This window comes from Anarrhichthys ocellatus, unplaced genomic scaffold, assembly GCF_004355925.1.
Source record: "Anarrhichthys ocellatus isolate YVR2014 unplaced genomic scaffold, GSC_Weel_1.0 scaffold66, whole genome shotgun sequence".
NCBI classification, from domain to species: Eukaryota; Metazoa; Chordata; class Actinopteri; order Perciformes; family Anarhichadidae; genus Anarrhichthys; species Anarrhichthys ocellatus.
This window is the reverse complement of record NW_022280096.1, coordinates 2607515-2623612: the sequence shown is the minus strand read 5'-3', so window position 1 is coordinate 2623612 and position 16098 is coordinate 2607515. Positions and strand designations below refer to the sequence as shown.

The window sequence follows — 16098 nt, the reverse complement described above, 5'->3', positions numbered from 1 at the left end:
ATTAACGTGCTCGAAAAAGAGAAATGTGGAACGTTTAACCAAAGCCTTTAACCAAGAATGGACAGACTCTTATATGTTAATTATTCATACAACCAGTTCAAAACCAGTATGTCTCATGTGTTCAAAGACAGAGAAAACTCTGCCTCCTATTTGTCAAGTAGCTTTCCATCCATTTTAATGCAGTAATGGTGAAGCCATACTGTTTTAGCTTATCTAAAAACAAAGAATGATCTATATCAGGGGTATTCAATTACTATTCAACGAGGTACAGTTAGAGAATTTCCTCATCAAAGGTCCGGAACATCACAATAATGTCTAATTTGCGCAATGATTTAGTCCCATATACTGTATATTGAAGTAGCCAACAGTTGTATTAACGTCTGTATGTAGTCAACAACTGACTGTCAAATACAATAAAGAAAGTTCAATTGAATAATATCTAAACAATATTTATTAGTACAGATTTCAAATTGAACTGTATAAATTATAAATAATAATCTCTAAATTTAATAAGTAAAATAAGGGCTGGATTTAAAAAATATATACATAACAGAAAGCTTTTGAAAAAAGTAGCTCTTAAAATAAAGTACTTTAGAAAAGTTTATTTAACTAAATTGTCCTGCAGCTTTAAATTCAGTTCATTCAGGTGTAAAGAGATGTCAATAAAAAAAACAGCACCCACTAACTTCCTTTATCAAGCTCACTTTGCCAATCATCTGTTATTTGCATCTGAACTGTGCATGTTGATAATCTGTGTTCAAGTTATTGACATCAGAATAATAATTCTCTCCATTACCTTTCACAAAGCTGGTAACAAATGTATAGGGCAGCTATGTGCCAGAAAATGGTGCAGCTAGATGTTTTACAAGGAGAATAATGTTTATCTTCAATGCCTGCGGATAAATTTGTTTTATCAAAACGCAAATTTATAATATGACAGACAGCACAAGCAGTTAAATTGGCAGCAATTAAACTTAGAAACTTTATTATCATTGTCATTACACATTGTACATATACGTACGTATATGAAATTTTGCCTCTGCATTTCACCGATCCTTAACATGTTGGGAGCAGTGGGTTGCTGAGAAGTTAGGGTTAGGGTTCTGTTAGGGTTCTGTGACTTGCTCAGGGACACTTTGGCACAGGACACGTAGCAGCCAAGGATCAAACCGCCAACCTTGCGGTTACCGTCCGCCCCTCTCTACCCAATGAGCCACAGCCGCCCCCATGTTCAATATGGGATGAAGGTTAAAATTGTGTAAGACTAGTTTAGTTATTTGAAAACATGGATAAACTTTGGCTGTAGTGTCATCATGAAGTTATTATTGTAGTCCAAAGCCCCCCTTTGGACCCCTTAGTGGCTCACTATGAAGCGACTGCTATGAGATAGACTGGGAAATGTAGAATTGATAAATGTTAACGAAAGATGTAACGAAATAACAATATAACTAATATGAAGTTAGGTTGATAGTTGGGCAACAACCTGAAATTCAGTGAGGGTTCCGGGACAGAGGATGCCGTATGTGTACAGATTTTAAAGCCCTCTGAGGCAAATTTGTGATTTTGGGCTCTACAAAAATCAATTAAATTGAATTGAAATTTACCTTAATGGCATCATGGGTTGTTGGCTATAAATAATTGAGCAATTCCAAGTGGTCCAATGTCTTTGTTTTTTAAATATTCATGGTAAATGAAGAGGAATTAAGTGAGGTTCTCATGTAGATTTTACTTCCTGTGAAAATGAATTTGAGGTAGTGTCAAGTAATGAGGCAAACTCGCAGGAAACAGTCTCTTAACTTAAGCTCGTGGCCCAGAAGACCTTCTCTTAACAAAAAGGCTCATGTCCAAGGAGACAGTTTCTTAGTATAAAGGCTTTTGGTGCAGGAGACAGTCTTTTACCTTAAATGCTCGTGTCCCAGGTCTGTCTATGTGGCTCCTGGCATTAAACGTTTGGACACGCTTAACAGCAAAGCCAAAGAATGTTTTACTTATTTACAATCAATATTTAAATGTAATAACAGTGATTTACGTCTGTGTTAGATAGCAGTGGAAAGAGTGTGATCATTTTCTGGCTGCAGATTGCAGCCAACAGAAATTCTTCAGTGTCTCAAGCGTGTAGAAGTACGGTAGTCTTCAGGTGACGTAAAAACGTGAAAGCTCTTTCTCGAGCCAGTGTTTGGTTTGTCCGTTCTTGGCTACTGTAGAAACATGGCAGTGCAATGTGGTGGACTACGTGAAGAGGACCTGCTCCCTATGTGAATATGAAATGCTCATTCTAAGGTCACAAAAACATTCTTAGTTTCAGGTCATTATACACTTACTTATTTTATATTCTATTACTGCCAATATATCCCCCTAAATGCTACACACTGAGCCTTTTTAAAACCAAACAATATAAATGAAGTTGTATTTCTCCTTGTAGAATAGCTTTCTGTGTCTTTAAGACATTTTTGGGGAGTTTTGAATGTAAGAAAGCAGCATATGGTCATCATCCAACTAAGCTTCCTAAGGGGCACGCCCAACATGCATGTAAGGAGGAAGTGTGTCAAAGTGACCCTGAGCCAGAGCTCCAGCCACAATATGCAGAGATTACCTAATAAATGACCTAGAAATTCTGTGCTTTGGTTCATCTTAGCCATTAACTCAACAGATGCACATCGATCCAATTTACATTCAAAATCCAGACAACTCTTTTTTTTTTTCTTTTTTTTTTTTAACTTAAGTTTCAACTCCACATTCAGTATTCTTGAATCAGATAATGTCATGTTCATATCAACCACAGAATGTAGAATTTGATACATAGGGTTTAATACAATCTATCCTAAAACATATGATGTATTACTGTTGGTACAGTATACAAGAAACATGTAGTACTTAACTCAATATTTATGTGTAACAACCTTGAAGCGAGGCGAGAGCAAGGTACCTCACAGACTGACTCAGCTGAACAGCTCTGCTCACAGTCCTTGAGCAAAGTTCAACTCCCTCAGTTCAATTGTGGTTTGGTTTGTTGAGCCACTGCTCTTTCACTTCTCCTTCATCTTTGAGATCATCAGGTGGAACATCTCCATGATGTTGAGCATCACAGAGAGGAAGGCCATCGCCAACATAAAGACAATGAAGATATTTTTTTCTGTGGGACGACTTATGAAGCAGTCTACCGGGGCCGTACAGGGGTAGTCGGGAAATGAAATCTTACTGGGCATCATTATGAAGCCATACAGGAAGTACTGGCCTACAATGAATGCCACTTCCAGCAGGATCTTGAATAGCAGCTGCGTCATGTAGCTGACCAGCAGGATGCCCTTGAGCTCTACTTTGCCATGTTCATCTGAATACTTTGGAGCTTTAATCTTCCCATTTTTACCCAGTTTCTGCTCCAAGCGTCTCCTCAGCTTGTTTTCTCTGCGAATCACTAACAGGACATGGCCCAGATACATGAGTGTTGGAGTGGACACCATGAGGATTTGGAGGACCCAGAAGCGTGTGTGAGACATGGGGAAGGATTGATCATAGCAGGCGTTCCTGCAGCCAGGGCTTTTGGTGTTACAGTCCATGTTTTCCTGTTCATCTCCCCATATTTCATCTACACCAGCAGCTAGGATGAAGATCCTGAAGAGGAAGAGAACACTCATCCAGACCTTCCCCACAACAGTGGAGTGTGACTGCACCTTGTCCAACAAATCAGAAAGGAAGGACCACTGCCCCATGATGACTACGAGAGAGAAGACAAAGAGACAGATGATGATGAAGAGCAATGGTTTCATGTCAAGTCAGCATGAACCAACCTTACTTGTGCAGAATATTTTATACACACAACAGTTCAAAGAGGATTTTGAGACAAGACATGGCAGAATTACAACACAAATGATACGTGCAATACAGTCCACACTTACCAACTGTCTTTCTATGAACAGGTGAGTCAATGTAACTCTGTAGGTTTCACACAGTCTTGCTATTCCATCAGGAAGGACGTGCAAATTAGTTTGGACAAGATATTGTCATTAATTGATAAGTTATGGACAAAAGAAGAAATTGATATGGTCAGGTCATATTGTAGAAACATGTATTACTGATGCCAATTGTGATTTTAAAGAATTCTAAAAGTAAAGTAAGGTTTTTGGAATGTGATTCTCGCATTCAGGAAATTTGAATGTGCTTGTGTTTAGTCTTATAAATCAAAGCAGCAGTACCTCTGAATAAAGTCCAACAAAAATCCTGTTACAGAAGTTTGCTAGATAAATAGAAAACAAAAAAGGTCAAATAGGTTACAAGAGACCACAAAAGACAGAAAAAGATATTCTATGTATGCGTTTCATTTCCATTCTGTTGTGAGAGGGCAACTGCTTTGGTCCAGGTTTACTTCCAGTCAGCTACTGCATTAACAGACATTGCAACAGGAAATTCAAAGGGCCCGTGTATTGGATGGACTCATTACAGAATAGGATAATTCTATATGCAATTTGTCAGTTGCATATGATTCGAAATGTGTTTTTCCATAATGCCAGAGTATATTTTTATTCTCAAAAATTTTTGAAACCAGCACAAGACTCCTGAAGGCTGTGAAATATAAGCAAATAACTGCATCATGTTTTTCACATTTTAATCTGTCAATAATTAACATGGCATTTGAACAATATTAACACTAACTTGACATCAACAAAACTGTTCCTACCTCAGGAATGACTAGTGTCTTGTTCAGTCAGCCCCTGCACAGTGACTGGGATTCTCTCACTTCCCTCTTATATTTCAGCTGACATTGCAAAATCATTAGAATCCTCCTAAGCCACACTAACCCGCCCAGACTCCCTGACATGACTGCGTCACCCTGTAGTGTTGAAATGGACTGATGTTGAGAAATGACACCCCAGTACTGACACCAAATCAGCTGTTCCATGAATAACCCTCACTCCTCTCAACTGTCAATTACCCTTTAGCAACACTCTGAAGTTCAAGCTGCTACGAAACACTGTAGCCGAGGCTGGATGCATCAGTCGCAGACGGGGGCCCTGAAAGCTCCATACCTGCTGTTCATCAACTGGTTTGTTCAATTAAAATTAAATTTTGTTTGTATATGTACCATTAAAACACGTCAACTGACATGGAGTCCTAAAGGTAGGTCTTTGTCTCAAAGAGGGTCTTTTTCTCCAGGAAATGTGTAGTGTAAGTTTTAAATTAAATTAAAGCAAACTTGTTCTGAAATGAAGGTCCAAGAAGAGAGGATGTTGTATGCTGTACAGATTATAAAGTTCCTGAGGCTATACAAATAAATGTGGAGTGGTAGCCAGTGAATTTGTGAGCAGATGATGACAAGGATGAAGAGAAAGAGATACCCATTTTTAATTATGACTCTCTGGGAGCAGTGGCTGCTACTTCTGTAAGGAACAGTGTGGATGCAGAGTCGGAGCCAGATAATGTCAAAATCGCATTAATTCCGACTACATAGGACTACCACTACACTACACTTTGTATGTATGACTTTGTACATATCTGTGTCACATATGTACAAAATAAATCGGATTTGGGCCACTTCTGCCTACAGTTTGATCGTGACCTATAGTGTTCTATGTGCGTCTATGAAATGAACATAGGTGTACAGTCTGGGTGTAAGGCTTGTGACATACCCGTCAATCAAAGTGGGAGGAAAGGCAAAATATGACTTACAGAGATAATTAATGACAGAACAATGTGGTGTTAAAGGTCATCAATCCTTTATGGGAACTTGGCATGACTCATCAAAATTATCACGAGTTTGACCGAGTGAAACGAGAAGCTATGAGCAGCAGACTGAAGTGTACGGGAGTCAGTCAGACCAAACCAATATGCCTCAACAGCATTAATATCTGAAGCCTGACAGGTGAGTACATGTATGTTTCTCTCTGTCCTCTGTTGCTCTCCCAGAGGTTTCTTATTTTTTTTCCGTTAATGTTTTTTTTTTTGGAGAGGATGTTGTATGAGGTACATAGCCCTTTGAGGCTAATTTGTGTTTTGTGATATTGGGCTATACAAATAAAATCTAATTGAATTAATGTTTCTGCAAGCTATTGTGTCACAGGAGGTATTCAGTGTTACTTTAAGACAAACCAGTCGCAATTCTTACTTACTATTTCAAGTTTTTACTCTATGTATGTATATGTCGGTAGATTGTACTGTTTAGAAAGCGAAAGTTTTTGACATCTGGGCCTTTATTATTCAAACTGATAAAAGTGAAATTGGACTCAAACAACGAGTAAATGCCTAAATAAAATGAATTGTTGTATTTAACAGAGCTCAGGGACTCTCTTCAGTAGCCCATTTAGTCAATAAGAGGAGCAAGAATAAAATCACTGTAAATCAAATGGCTTATTGCCTTTATAAAAAGGATTATTATGTAAACTTGGCAAGCTATCATAAAATAAAGACACAGCAACAAGAAATGCAATTATTTATTAATAACAAATAACCATTCTTCCACCAAGCCATGCACTTATACATTAAACAGAAGGGTTGCCAAGCAACACACAGACACAGTGGAAAGTATGCTTACAGATTGGGGTGATTATTAACATTTATCTGGATTTTATCATTAATTGTGCAGTTATTGAAGTGGTGTTCAATCATGTTGGCACTCGTCTTTGCTGGTATATAGGGCTGTTTGTCTCAGATGGACCGGTGTGTTATATTTGTGCAGTGCCAGAAGCTCCAGCTTCTTCTCTGCTTACCTGCTATAACCATTCCCCTTTTTTCACAGTGCATAAAACTATAAGAGAGCCTGGTTCAGCTCCATTTAGGTGATTGTTTTAAAATCTTTGTTGGCACACCAGGTCTGAAATCAGTGAACGAACCACATAGTCTATTTAACGGTCCTGCTTAGTTTCTTCACTTTTCCAGCTTTTCAATTTCTTTCTCAGTGAGAAAGATTTATTTTTTATCTTCATCCTCTATGTTGTCCATCTCTTCCACGCTTTGCGCACCAAGTGAATCCAAATTCACAACAAATCTGACGTTTTGTGACGATCTGTTTGACGCAGTCAGTATTATACAACAACCTCGACTGCGGCTCAGCCAATCATAATCAAGGACCGGGACTTACGTAGATGGACAGAAACAAAGCCAAGCACACATGTTTTCGATTAACTGTACAATATATCATGGGTCACAATGTATCATTCAATCTGGTGATCTACAGGAGGAGCTCTTGTGCTGTACTATGATTCTAGGTATTACCTGTTTGTCACCCTCATCTAGCAGCAGCACATTTCCTCCATGTTTCACTTAGTTTTCTTATTATCATGAAAAAACAAAATGATATAGGCTTTTTCATTTTATTTATTTATTTTATTGCAAGACAAGAGACAATACATAAACATAACAACAAGAGGACGACAAGAACGGTGAGATACAAGCCAGCAAACATCATATAGACAGTGTATGGGAGAACGGTGTGATTTCGGAGTGTGTTTGTGTGTGCGTGCCTGAGCCTTTTGAAATGAAAGAAAAGACCATAAGAAAGTACATAAATGAAAGGGCAAATTGCATAAATTACAAAATAATAACATCTGTAAAAAAAAAATGTCGGGCAGTATCGCCCCGTCCACTGCCAGCAAAGCACGACCAGGGCACCGTCAGGGAGCTCCAGAACAGGACACTAGGATCAGTCAGGCCGGGTCAACCGAGTTAAATATTATTTAATTCATTTATTTCTTGTTTTTTTCATTGTTTTTATTTTATTTCATGAGACACTATATTTAATTATCTCTGGATTTAATGAGGTCTTATCTATATAGGAATTGCAGACACCTTGACAAATAAAAGATTAGAGTATTATGCTTTATCTTTGTACTGGTCTCATTAACTTTTCAATCCACAACTGTAAGTTTGATGTCTGCGTGTTTCTCCTCCACTTCAGACAGTAGCCTCCAGCCATGGGGGACTGGTCTTACATGTCGTCACTGCTAGACAAAGTCCAGTCTCACTCCACCGTGGTGGGGAAGATCTGGATGAGCATCCTCTTCCTGTTCAGGATCTTTGTCCTGGGTGCTGCTGCAGACAAAGTCTGGGAAGACGAAGTGACAGAGTTCTACTGTGACACCCAGGAACCAGGATGTAAACATGCCTGCTACAACTGGATGTTCCCAATATCCTATATTCACTACTGGGTCCTGCAGATCACCTTTGTGTCAACGCCCACCCTAGTCTACCTGGGCCATGCTGTACACATCATCCACAAAGAGAAGAAGATGCTGGAGAGGCTATGGGACAGCACTAATGGAACTGTACAGAGGAAGCCCAAGTATACAGATGATAGAGGGAAGGTGAAGATAACAGGCATCCTCTTCTGCACTTACATGACCCAGCTGATCTTCAAGATCATCCTGGAAGTGGGATTCAGTGTGGGCCAATTCTACATCTTTGGCCCTGTGTTCATGGTCCCCTACTTCCACTGTACCATGTCTCCACCTTGTGCCCGTTTAAGTGGTGCCCAGTGTTACATTTCCCGTCCCACAGAGAAAACTATTTTTGTCATCTTCATGCTTGTAGTTTCAGGCATTTCAGTGCTCCTCAACATCATGGAGATAATCTACCTGCTCTGTAACAAGAGGAGAGACACCAGGAATCTGCTTCAAACCCAGCAGCATGTGCTCAGGCCACAACAGTGCCCATCCAACCAAACATGGGGGGAATTGAGCAGCCTGTATGGAGGTACCACACTGTTGCCTCTAACAGGCCTCTGCAATGATGACAAACACATCGACTCTGTCAGTAAAGAGAAGGACACCTGATACATCACAATCATTATTGTGCTTCAAATCCAAAGCACATATTTGTCCTCACCTTACCTATAGTGTTTTTTATCAGACTGATTAGTGGTGCAACGGATCATAAAACTCACGGTTCAGATCGTATCATCGATCAGAGTCACTGGTCGGATCAGCACCAAAGAGAAAAGGGAGCAAATATAACTTTTAGAGATCCCTGATCAAGTTTTTTTGCCGCCTATACTAATTGCTGATATTTGATTATCTACATTGGCAGACACAGATCCCTTTCTTGTTTGGTTATTGCAGCTGGTCTACAAGCCTCCAGACAATTTTTGGCACGAACAGCACGCCCAAGCTGATCCCGCAAGTGTTCAATGGGGTTGAGGTCAGGACTGCTGGCAGGCCATTCCATCCTCTCCACTCCCAAATTCTGGAGGTCGTCTCTGATAAACCGCTCTGTTGGCATTGGCAGAGAAGATTTGGCAAATTTTTCATGGGCACAACCCACATACTCGGCTCTGCTGCTCATCCCACAAATGCATGTTCCTTACAAATGTGTCACCATTTAAAAGGGAAATAAACAGGCTTTCCAACGGAATAAGATTTATTGCCAAGAAGCATTGTTACAACAAAGAAATAATCTACCAAACACTAATTTCCTTACCTTTTTGTGCTATGTTTATATACATATATATAGTGACTAGTGTATCCCCCTTTGTGGTGATAGGGATGGCCCACATTTCCAATCATGCCTGCCTAATGCCTAGTGCTGGTATGAGTAATTTGTTAAGTTTGCTGTTTTATGTTCAAAAATGCAACTAATAATTTTGTTAGGTTTTGTAATGTCTAATGTGTCTGTTCAGAACATGGTTTCTTATATTAGTAATTGTCATTTTTGTACTCGTTAAAGTTTTAACCATGTGTTAGGTGGCTGTTACATTTCTTAAAAGAAGCTATACTGCACAATATAATTAATATTCAATACTGCATTACTTAATTTTCAAGATGTGTCACATAACCTAAACAATTGAGATATATATTTAATACTTTGTATAATCTTCCATTGGGATCAATTTAATTTAATATATGAGCTTATCAGATGCAATGGATTGCAGGGTCAATAATAGACTAGAGTGAAAAAATATTTAGTCATTGTTTTGGTGAAGGTTGTTGCAGTCACCCCATACATGAACTATGAGATGTTTGTACTGCCATTTTGAGTTACATTTTGCTGAAATAAATGTCCCTTTATCAAAAGGACTTATCATTATTCATTAGTTTACCAATTAACTCATCATTCTAACATCATTTAAATATATGTCTTAATTATCAGTAAATTATTTATAAACCAGTTGCTCTATAGGAGGGGTCACCAACCTTTTTGAAACTGAGAGCTACTTCAAGGTTACCAAGTAGTACGAAGGTCTACATGTTTGATACAAACTTCCTGAATGACAAAGTTGCACAGATCACCTTTTAATAATAATAATAATGTGTGAAGACACTGTCTGATCACATGTCAATGTTAATTATTCCTCACAATAATTATTAACAATGATTTCCACAACAATGATGGTAGGAAACAGATATATTTAAATATTTATTTCTGTTATTCTGTTTCAACATTTGAAAGTCAGAAGTATCACATCTCTGATATTTTAGTAAATATCGTTCTTGACAGTTTTGTATGAATAAGCACATTTGTAGCATTTGGTTCAAAATCACACCCGTTATATTTTTGTAAAAATTATCACTTCTAACATTTTTTATGAAATCATTAACTGTCATATTTTCAAATCATGTCTCGTTTGTACTAACCACTTTTGTAACATTTTTGAACAAATCATGATCAACAAATCAACTATGTCCCATGTTTATACAAATCATCAGTTATGAATATCCTGTGTTGTTTGGCTTTGGATCGGATGCCATTTATGATCTTCACAACAGGAGTCATCACATGATCAAAGCTGGTTACTTTTGCACATAGCGCCTGCTGGTGAATGATGCAGTGGCAATGTAGAAATTTTGGGAAGTCTGGGTCACTTTTACATTGCGCAATGAAGCCTGCATGCCGGCCCGTCATGGCGGGAGCCCCGTTTGTTGTCACCGACAATGGTACCCTTTTCTCCACGAAGAAACTAGTATCTTCGGGCGCCCGCGTTCAAACCTCTAGTCTGGGCCTTTTAAGTCGGATTGCGTTGCCTCGCCTCTACCTCCGCCACCCAAGAGTTGTTGCCCAGCGGCCTGTTCCGAGGACTGACGGACCTAACGACGGGGCGCGCTCGGGGTGCGCTCCGTCGCGACGGAAGTGGCCGCCATTCGGAACCTGAAAACCTAGTGCGGTATGGCAGCCTCTTCCTGGCTGTCCACCGTGCGCCTCCGGGTACCCAACTCTCTTACGACAAGAAATATTGTCATTTTAAAATCTATAATAATGCAAGCATTTTTGATTAAAAATGAACAGCAACTAAAATGTTTAGACGGAGCTCCATGATGACTAGTGCTATTTTTAGAACATGCTTGCTGGCGACTCACATGGTCCCTGCGGCGACTAGGTGCCCGCGGGCACCGTGTTGGCTACCTCTGTCTTAAGGACATAAAAACCTGGATAACCTGCAACTTCCTGATGTTAAACTCAGAAAAAACTGAAGTTATTCTACTAGGCCCAGAACACCTCCGAAATCAGTTATCTAATGATATAGTTTCTCTAGATGGCATTGCGCTGGCATCCAACAGCACCATAAAGAATCTTGGAGTTACCTTTGATCAGGATTTGTCTTTTAACTCTCAGATAAAACTAATTTCTAGGACTGCCTTTTTTCACCTACGTAATATTTCAAAAATCAGGCACATCCTGTCAAAGCGATGCAGAGAAATTAGTTCATGCATTTGTTACCTCTAGACTAGATTACTGCAATTCCTTATTTTCAGGCTGCTATAATAAGTCTCTTAAATCGCTCCAGTTGATTCAGAATGCTGCAGCTCGTGTACTTACAAGAACTAAGAAAAGAGATCATATTACTCCTGTATTAGCTTCTCTGCACTGGCTCCCCGTAAAATCTAGAATATAATTTAAAATCCTTTTACTTGCCTACAAAGCCCAAATTGGTCAGGCACCATCATATCTTAAAGAGCTTATAGTACCATACTGCCCTACTAGAGAGCTGTGCTCCATTAATTCAGGGTTACTTGTGGTTCCTAGAGTCTTAAAAAGTAGGATGGGAGCCAGAGCCTTCAGTTATCAAGCTCCTCTTCTGTGGAACCAGACTTTCCTTTTTGAGAGTGCTTATAGTTAGGGCTGGCTCAGGTTTGCCTTGGACCGGCCCTTAGACAAACTGGTATAGGCAAAAACTACAGGGGGACTTCCTTAGGATACACTGAGCAGCTCTCTCCTCCTCTTCTTCACCTCTGTCTGTATGAATTGATGTCCCGTTAATGCTCATTACTAACTTTACTTCTTCCCCGGAGTATTTGTGCTTTCTCGCCTCACAGGTTCCCATGACCGCAGTTTTATCTGGACACTGGTCCTTCAACCATCCATGGCCCTGCTGACACCTACTACGATCTTCATTATTAACATTATTAATCCTATTACCGATACCATTAATGCACAGTACTGACTTTGTCTCTTCCCCGGAGTCCTTGTGCTTTCTCTCCTCACAGGTTTCCATGGAGCATGGTTTCATCTGGACCCTGGTCCTTCCTCCTACCATGGCCCTGCTGACTCCAACTGCTAATATCACTTTTATTAATACTCACATTACTATTTCATATTACCGATACCATTAATGCACATTATTGACCTGCTTCTTCACCAGAGTGTCTGTACTTTCTCGCCTCACAGGTTCCTGTGTATCCGGGTTATAGCTGGACCAGGTCTTGCCTCCTGCCGTGGTTCTGTCATACATTGAATGTGTTGTAATTACATTGAATGTGTTGTAATTCACTTATCCTGTTCTACACATGACATCTATTGCACTTCTGTCCATCCTGGGAGAGGGATCCCTCCTCTGTTGCTCTCCCTAAGGTTTCTTCCTCTTTTCTTCCCGTTAAAGGGTTTTTTTGGGGGAGTTTTTCCTGTTCCGATGTGAGGGTCCCGGGACAAGAGGATGTCAAATGTGTACATATTGTAAAGCCCTCTGAGGCAAATTTGTAATTTGTGATTTTGGGCTATACAAAAATAAATTGAATTGAATTGAATATGAGCTTGGTTCTCTCCGACCGAGGTACAGTTGGCGAGGTTACAACCATGTTAATGTCTTGTATTAAACTTGATGAAGATAAGTTAAAGTTGAAATGAGCCATTAAATCCTTAAAACTCTTAACTAGCTAGCTAAAGACACCTCTGGTCGCGAGTCATAAGATAAGTCAGCTGCCAAAATCTTTCCGTCGGCACTGACGTTTCATAAAGTCGGAGGCTACTATCAGACTTTCAACGTCCCTTGATGACAGTACAGGAAATTTAATTTCTGTCTCACTCTGACATCCTTGTCGATGCACCCAAAGCTTAATTATGTTAACGTGGGCATAGCTATTGATAGCCTTGCCGCCATTGCCAGTCTGACTAACCAATTACAGAAATTATTATCTCATTTGATATTAACCACAATCACGTTAAATTAGCATCGGATGCTATCATTAGCCATTTTCTCCTGGCATCGATATGATTGGCAGAGACGTTGGGGTATTTCTTTACTATGATCTACTTCAGATTAAAATGACAATTTTTGCAGTAAATACCAATATTAGGGTTAATTTACAGAGGCAGGGTCCTATGTCTCCCAGGAGGAGGGACTTAATACACATTTGGTAAACAGTTTTCATCCACTGCAGCGCGTCCTTATTATTTGCAGAGGGAGTTCTCGTCCGCCATTGTTGTGGCTGTGTACGTCCCGCCATCAGCTGACGCTGAGGTAGCAGTGGACACAATCCACTCCACTGTGTCTGGACTGCTGAGTTTTTGGCAATTACTGGAGACTTTAACCACACCACTCTGGATAAAGCCCTGCCGACTTTTCACCAGTATGTTGACTGCCCCACACGAAACAATAAAACTCTGGACCTACTGTATGTGTTGCCCTCCCTTCAGTGTATGATGACGGGCGCACCAAAGAACGGCAGCAGACACCTTGAATACAGTTTAAACAAATGTTTTATTGAGGGTGCCTGTTCTCTACGTTACACTCTTCTCTTGCTGTTCTTCTTCTCAACTTTAGTAACGTCCAAGCTCAGCAACAATACCACAATAACTATGCGGTCACATTCACCAACGGGTTAGCTTGTTAGGCTAATGCTAATAACGGCCCTATCAACAGTTTTCTACCAAACAGTGAATTACAATCTCTTACTAGCCTTAGCTAACAAGCGTAACAGTTAACCTAAACAATGTGTGCCTTTAAAATCGAAATCTCACCTTGAATACAGTTTAAACAAATGTTTTATTGAGGGTGCCTGTTCTCAACGTTACACTCTTCTCTTGCTGTTCTTCTTCTGAGAAACTTTACAAGGAAGCGTAAATACCATGCACAGACAACCCCCTAGTGGTGCGATGGCGACACCTGCTGGCCGTTTTAACTATAACACACATTACAATATAAAATTAGTTCGTGAAAAATCCATTTATATCACACTCTCCCCCACTTGAACAAATGTCGTCTCGACATTTAACTACACTGGTAACCTTTTGTGTTTGTTTTTACCCCTACATACATAGAGTGGTATTACAGTGATTGGGCAACATGTTCTTTAACATCAAGGGTATGACATTTTTTTTCTTTGGCACCATAACCACCGTGCACTGTGATCATGACTGCCCCTGACTTTGTCACTTCACATACCCATTACCCCCTATTTCACATTACTACCATTTTATTAATCCTTGTACCTGGGTGGGTTTCTCTCTCTGACAGTCCTCGTACCCACTTCATACTCAAACGCCCTGACACACTTCGGCCAACGGATTGTGTGCTCTGCTCTTCCCAGGCCAAACGCCACCTTGTGTATTGTTTCAAATGGTAAGAGTCTCTTTCTCAGTCAATGAACTGTATCAGTTTATTTCCACTCCCAAGGCTGCCAGTAGCTGTTCACAGCTATTTCTCTGGTGGACACTGTTCTCTGTGAGAAACTAGGCTGACCAAGTTTGTCATATGTCAGTGTCTGTGGTCATCTCCTTTCTCTTTTGGGATATCCTGCTATCTGCTCTGTTTCCTCCAGCATCTCAATGTCAGAGTCCACACTTTCTCCTGGATTCCCAATGTCATCCTTGTTGACAACATCCAGTTCTGCCCTGTCAGTAGCTTGGTTTTCATCCTGTTCCTCGTAAGCTCCATGGAGCGAGTGGTGTCCATCTGACATGTCAGATGTGTCCTGAGGATGGAATTCTGGTGCTGTCGGATTGAGTGCCAGTGGATCTTCCTGTTCTGTAGATGACCAAGAGAGTACTCCTGTGGGAAACTCCTCATCTGATTCTTCATCAGTGTCTGTTTGCAGGATGTGCTGTGTTCTGAGTCCCTGATCGATTCCATTATTGTTTCTTGTCCTTACTTGCGCTGTGCTTTGGAGTGTTTTTGGTTTTGTGTTTTCAGCTACAGGCAGGAAGTCACATGGCAACAACAGATTTCTGTGGAGGACTTTTGTCCTACTTTTTCCACTCTCAGATTAGACCTCAAACACTGGACTGTCATCCCCTTTCCGTCTGATGATGTAGACATCCTCCTGCCAGTATGAGCGGAGTTTGCCCGGTCCTCCTCTCTCTGACGTATTCCTCACCAGGACTCGGCTTCTCACTTGTAAATCTGGACCATAGATTCTTTTGTCATATTGTGTTTTTCCTCTGTCGGCTGACCTGCCTGCATGTTTAGATGCTATCTCATAGGCCTCTTTCATCCTCTTTCTCCATTTCTCCACATAGGCCTGATATGAGCCTGGCTGGTCCTCCCTTTCGATTCCAAAAAGGATGTCCACTGGAAGCCGGGGTGTCCTGCCAAATAACAAGAAGAATGGAGAGTAGCCTGTTGCATCACTCAAGGTGCAATTGTAAGCATGCAGGACTTTAGGAAGATAGCTTTTCCAGTCAGTTTTCTGTTCCTCTGTCAGTGTTCTTAACATGGAGAGAAGTGTTCTGTTGAATCTTTCAGTCTGTCCATTCCCTTGAGGGTGATAAGGAGTGGTGTGTGATCCCTTGATACCACAGAGCTCTTTTAGTCGGTGCAGCAACTGGTTCTCAAATTCCCTGCCCATGTCATGATGGATTTTTCCAGGAAACCCAAATTTCATAGCAAAATCGTTAAATAGTTTGTCAGCCACATTTTTTGCTGATTTGTTGGTAGTTGCGTAGGCTTGGGCAAAGCGTGTA

At 40.4% G+C, this 16098-nt stretch overlaps 2 protein-coding genes across 4 annotated transcripts; one reads left to right on the top strand and one right to left on the bottom strand.

Annotated features, from left to right (window-relative positions):
* The first annotated feature begins 562 nt into the window (after positions 1 to 562).
* Positions 563 to 9181, top strand: LOC116397433 (gap junction Cx32.2 protein-like). Of its 2 annotated transcripts, none has more exons than XM_031872842.1 (2): positions 563 to 5041; positions 7889 to 9181. In XM_031872842.1, the coding sequence occupies exon 2, from the start codon at positions 7905 to 7907 to the stop codon at positions 8760 to 8762; it is 858 nt and encodes a 285-aa protein (XP_031728702.1). In that variant the 5' UTR covers positions 563 to 5041; positions 7889 to 7904; the 3' UTR covers positions 8763 to 9181. The 2 variants fall into 2 exon arrangements, with proteins under 2 accessions (XP_031728702.1, XP_031728701.1); XM_031872841.1 differs by lacking the exon at positions 563 to 5041 and adding an exon at positions 5052 to 5857.
* Positions 2459 to 4722, bottom strand: LOC116397435 (gap junction Cx32.2 protein-like). 2 transcript variants are annotated; one of them, XM_031872843.1, is made up of 3 exons: positions 4676 to 4708; positions 3897 to 3955; positions 2459 to 3715 (listed from the first exon to the last, which is right to left on the bottom strand). In XM_031872843.1, exon 3 carries the CDS (start codon positions 3708 to 3710, stop codon positions 3027 to 3029), a length of 684 nt encoding a protein of 227 aa, XP_031728703.1. In that variant the 5' UTR covers positions 3711 to 3715; positions 3897 to 3955; positions 4676 to 4708; the 3' UTR covers positions 2459 to 3026. The 2 variants fall into 2 exon arrangements, with proteins under 2 accessions (XP_031728703.1, XP_031728704.1); XM_031872844.1 differs by lacking the exon at positions 3897 to 3955 and having other exon boundaries at positions 4676 to 4722.
* Positions 9182 to 16098: the final 6917 nt, after the last annotated feature.